This window comes from Lactuca virosa, chromosome 9 (assembly GCF_052849685.1).
Source record: "Lactuca virosa cultivar CGN04683 chromosome 9, Lactuca_virosa_CGN04683_v6, whole genome shotgun sequence".
In the NCBI taxonomy this organism is placed as follows: Eukaryota; Viridiplantae; Streptophyta; class Magnoliopsida; order Asterales; family Asteraceae; genus Lactuca; species Lactuca virosa.
In genome coordinates, this window is record NC_136434.1 from 10,222,980 (window position 1) to 10,228,591 (window position 5,612).

Genomic DNA, 5,612 nt, shown 5'->3' on the forward strand with positions numbered 1-5,612 from the left:
TGTAATCAAGAAAAACAATTTCAAACGAATATTGAAGAAGTTGCTTGAACGTGGTCTTGTTGGTTATTATTCTTCACTGTTAAACCCTAAATAAGTTTATCGTATTTCATCAGACCCGATTTTAGGGGGGGGGGGGGGGGCAAAAGGGACATGTGCACAGGGCCCAAATGTTTTAGGGGCCCAATTTTTTTTATGCTATATTCAGGAAAAGGCCCAAAAAATGCAAAGGATAGATCGACCAGTCCATAATCCACACGCGAAGGCAGAAGGCAGACAGCCAGACGCGATCATTCAAGGCTTCAAGCGAGGGAGTTGGTCACGGGTGGGGCCGCCTATGCGGTGCCTGGTTCTTCGTCTTCATCAAACCCTCTAGGTATCGGCTCTTCCTCTCAAAAGGTACTTCCATCATCTCATAATTATTCATTCTTCAACTTCTTGTAGTTAGGTTTGAACTACCGGTGTTTATATTGTTGATCCCAGTCTGGAACTCCTCAAGAACACTCAAGTACAAATCGAGAAATTATATATTTTCCATCGATCAAGTTAGAATATTTATGGGGGGTGGATATTAGGAGTACATCTCTTTCAGAAATAAACATATGGAGTCCAACATGATTGTTAGTAACCATAAAGATCACTGGTAAAGCATATTTGACTTGTATTTGGTGATTTTTGTACTTAGCTAAACTATTATCATGAAACTCAAATGTTTTGCACTTTTGCCCAAATCTTAACAAGGCTTCACCAAGAAAACCGTAGAGAAAGACAATAACTTATCTGATATTCAATTAAAATGAAGCTTTTGTTTCTACTATATTCTTGGATGACCAAGTAGTTATCCAAGTGTGAGATTGATATAGGAAATTGATTTTTTAAAATCATAAACCTTTCAAGCAGACTTGATAGTCTTAATATCCTATTATTGTTTATAACATTACAATGATTTGAACACAACCTTTATTGAAGTTAGATATGAAATAGTTTTTTCATTTATTGGAAACCATATTATATTCCTTTAGGTTGGTTGTTCTTGGTGGCTTTCTTCCACTTGCTCTTCTCTTTCTTGTACCATCCAAAATGATATGTTATTCTTGTGAATTCCTTCTTGCAATATGGTATAGGTAAACTATATAAATGAACAAATGTGATCTTAGTTATGTGAATATGGTGTGATCACTAATTATTTTAGGTGATGTAAAGATGCTTGAAAATTGAAACGGATTCCATTGAATTCTACCTGAGATAGTTTGGTTAACTATATTGGTGAATAAGCAGTTGTTCAGATCATGAACTATAATCTAAGCTCATGTAAAATCAAGTCTATGGTCATTTAAAAAAAACTTTAGTTTATATAATTTAATTCGTTACCCGTTAGAACTAAGGAACTAATGGCTTTTTTTTCCAGCTCGTCATGGGCATTTGAATCCTCAGGACCGGCCATGTATTTCATATTTGTCTGTAACTATCGAGATAATCGACATGATACTCCCTTAATGCCTACATAATATCCTCTTAACGAGACCCATACACCTAATGATTCACATGGAGGCAACCGGAAAAGGCATCAATAAGTTAATGAAAAGAAAAAACAAGAATATCAAAATCAAAAAAATAATTAATACAGTGATATTGATGTTAAATGCCTAACATTTGAAAGTAAATAGAGGATTTATTTCAATTAACCATGGGCCTGGGAGGAGGCACACTAGAACATAGTTAGAAGAAAATTAAACTAAAGCTCGTACTTGTTTAAAATCAGGCCCAATACAAAAAAGGTCATACAAAATTAAGGCCCAAAATCGATTCAAAAATGAGAACCCCAAGATGCTATGATAAACCCTACACTTGCACCGGAAAACTCTTTCGAACACACGTTCTTTCATTCTCCCAATCGCATCCAAGCAGCAATGGAATTTTGGTGTACTATTCATTTCTTTTTATGCATCTTATGTCTATATTTGATATTTGATTACAAAAATGAAGTATCTATATGTTGTAGCAATTACTGTAAACCTTATTTTAGGTTTTTTTTTTCTTCCCTGCAAATATTCAATTGGAAGTTTGTTGTTTTTGCTAGGTGTTGAGGTTAAACCTAATGAACGCCTTATAGTCTTAGTCGAGGATTCCAAGCTTCTTAACATCTCTCAGTTAGAAACATTCGACTCATCAAATTGTTGCTTTTCATAAATCAATATCTTGATTTACTAAAAAAATTGTTTTCGGTTTACCAATGTTGGAGAAGACAATTAACAGAAGAAGTGATTTTTGCATACTATTATTGAATTGAAGAATTGCCATTAAATAGGCATTACATTCAAAAGGAATAAACGTGAACATTATATATATATATATATATATATATATATATATATATATATATATATATATATATATATATATATATATAACCTAGAAAATAGCAAACACATGGAAAACACTATATATATATATATATATATATATATATATATATATATATATATATATATATATAAAACCTAGAAAATAGCAAACACATGGAAAACACTACTTATTCCTTATTCTTAGCTAATACCTCCTCCAAATTATGATTACTATTTCAACAAAGAATTCAGAAATTTCATATGTGAATCTTAGTATGTATGAAAGAAATATGAACTCAGCATAACATTATCTAGCAATGATGTTAATGTTCGTTTTTAAATTCATATTTGGCTATAACTCAAACACAACATGCCTCCTAATCGGACTATTATCTCTTTCAGGTTGCGTTGGGAGAGGTGAAGAATGGGAACAAAGTCGAGAATGTCAAAGTTGGATTTAAGTTCAATAATAAAGATTTTGTTCTAGGAACTTTATCTTCTGAACATGCACAATTTAGTGCCTATGTTGACTTTGAGCAAAAATTCGTGCTTTCTCATGACTGGGCAGATGGAAGCGTATATTTATCTGGTTACATTAATGATAACCCAATCAGAATTCCTTTTGGATTTTTTGATGACCTTGAAGAAAAACAAGTAACCTAATTACTTCTTTACTGAACAATCACTGAAAAGACCAGCTGAAAGTGCAGTAGGAGCAAAAAAAGTAAAATTCAACACTCCATAAAAAACAGGTTTAGGTTTTAAATTTTTTTTTAAACTCAATTGAATACCTATTTATTTAATAATCATTAGATATTTATAAATACATGTTCTTTATTTAATGCAACGGATCATTATCATAAACATGAATGATGTTTGCAAATGAAAGCACCCCTCATTCATCATCAAAACCAAGTTTCAAGGAAGGAAAGATAAATGGCAATAGATGATAAGATTATAGTTATTATATTATTATGGTGTTGACTTTCACTGGAATGATATTTTTAATTTTTTTGGTCTTTTTGTCTATTTAAAACGCTGTTACTATGTTGTTATGGGAATTTTGTTTGTGTTTGTTACGATGTTACAAACTTTGATAGCAAAGAAAAATCCGAAAAATATCACAGAACATAATTCAAACAACTACAAAATACAACTCAAGCGTGACATTTTGTCCAATTAGTTAAATCAATCATGCCAATTAAAACGATAAATAAAACACTAAAGCGATAATTGTCATCCATCCTCAATCTTGAAGCAATAAAACTCCTGCAAACATCATTTACTTTCTGGCCCGACTGTCCTTTTCCTTAAAGCTCTGCAAACACCCAAAATACATTAGAACAATAAACTAAATAAAATTAAGAAAAAACAAAAAATAAGCATACCTTTTTGCAAAACGAGCAACTATGTGTTGGACATTCAGAAACACTACTTGGGCCTTCATCCTCTCTTACTTTCTGTCAAATTCATATTATGTTTGTTTTAACATATAAAAATATAAACAAGTAAAACTAAAATATCAAAGCAACACACAAAAACTCTATTCATAATTCTATCTCAATTTAAAATGTCAAAACTTACACTCTTTGGTTCCTTTTCTTCATCATCGACATTGAAATATGTATAATCATCAATAAACTCTTCACATCCTGAAAAATGAACAGTGCCGTTCTCCCAGTTGTGTGAGAGTTGTATGTCGCAATCAAATAGCAAGTTCATTTCTTGTATTGGCATCAGTTGAGGATGTAGATTGCCAACAACAACCTTTCGCCCATTAAAAGTTATAAACACAGAAAAATATTCCTCTGTTCCCTTGTTTTTTTCTACAAGAGCAGCCTGAAGTGAAAAGAAAGAATTTTAGTGACTTGTATTGTTAATGAAGCAAAATAAGCATATCCCACTGTTCCAAAAGGTTTACCTTTGAAATACGCAAACCACGGCCTGTACGAACCTTATAATCAAGTGGTGTATCATTAAAAACTTCAATACCTAAACCAAAACAATATGAGTTTGCCAATATATATATATATATATATATATATATATATATATATATATATATATATATATATATATATATATATATATATATATATATATAGCTTTAAAAAAAGGCAACACACATAAAAACAGTGTTAAAAACAAATGTTCTGAAAACGAAAACCACTTTTCACATTATAGTTTTAGGATCGGCATATGTGTTGTAGTTTTTTGGTGCTGCTTGTTTACATTCTTTAAAACACTGTTTATTTTAAAACCAATTCTGTAGTACAAAGATAAAAACCCGATCTTGAAAACCTTGTTTAAACCATTTTGATCAGACCCAGAAAAATTTAATTGATATTTTCATGCCCCCAACGAATCGAAATCCGAAATCCACCACTGGATAGCGAGGTGTTAGTATATGTGGCCCTTAAACACCAGCGCATATATATATATATATATATATATATATATATATATATATATATATATATATATATATATATAAACACCCACACAATATTTGAAACAACCTCCCCAAGCCCAAAGAACTATAGAGTCTATATAACGCTGCATGCTAGTTAATTTCCACGACAATAAACAATTACAGATCATAAAGTTGAAAATAAAATCTTTCGAAGCATCCAATATCCACATGAAAACATAAAATAAAAAAAAAATAAAAAAAAAATAAAAAAAACATGTGAACCAGGAACAAAAGAAAACGATGAATATCATCAAGGTAAATCAAAGTGAAGATTTGTGCTATTAAAAGCCAAAAGAAGGTCCAAATCTTCATCGGGAAAAAAAATTACGAATAAATGAAAAGGAAGACAGAAACATAGCGTATAGATACTGGAATAGAAATAATGAGAGGAAATTGTTACCCCAGTAAGACATTGCTGTAGAGGAAGAGAGAGGTGTGTATGAGGTGGAAACGTTAGGGCATAGTGTATTTCTCAAAAGAAATTTCAAAGCCCGATAGGCTTAATAATCAAGTATTGTTACGTGTCAATTCCATTCGGCTGATGCATTGCAAAGTGGATTTACGGACTTGCCCTCCACCCTTATTTTGTGCATATTTCTCGTCCATTCCGGCATTCCAATCAATCGGATATCATCCAAGATCCTATCCAAATTTGAAATTTATTTCTTATCTAATAAATCTCATTTTAATTTAAAGGATTTTCTAATATGTTGAGACATATAATAAGCATTGATCGAAGGATTGAAGGATCGGATTAATTATGAGAAACATTACCATAATTAAATGTGATAAACATT

General features: G+C 31.3%; 1 protein-coding gene and 1 long non-coding RNA gene across 2 annotated transcripts; one reads left to right on the top strand and one right to left on the bottom strand.

Moving 5' to 3' along the window:
• Positions 1-1,843: 1,843 nt before the first annotated feature.
• LOC145138207 (uncharacterized) lies at positions 1,844-3,206 on the top strand. Its single transcript, XR_013721385.1, has 2 exons — positions 1,844-1,920; positions 2,745-3,206. It is a non-coding gene; the product is annotated as an uncharacterized LOC145138207 (long non-coding RNA).
• Positions 3,207-3,434: 228 nt separating this feature from the next.
• Positions 3,435-5,367, bottom strand: LOC145138206 (histone deacetylase HDT1-like). Its single transcript, XM_079072324.1, has 5 exons — positions 5,216-5,367; positions 4,264-4,334; positions 3,927-4,181; positions 3,731-3,802; positions 3,435-3,660 (listed from the first exon to the last, which is right to left on the bottom strand). The coding sequence occupies exons 1-5, from the start codon at positions 5,226-5,228 to the stop codon at positions 3,625-3,627; spliced, it is 447 nt and encodes a 148-aa protein (XP_078928450.1). The 5' UTR covers positions 5,229-5,367; the 3' UTR covers positions 3,435-3,624.
• Positions 5,368-5,612: the final 245 nt, after the last annotated feature.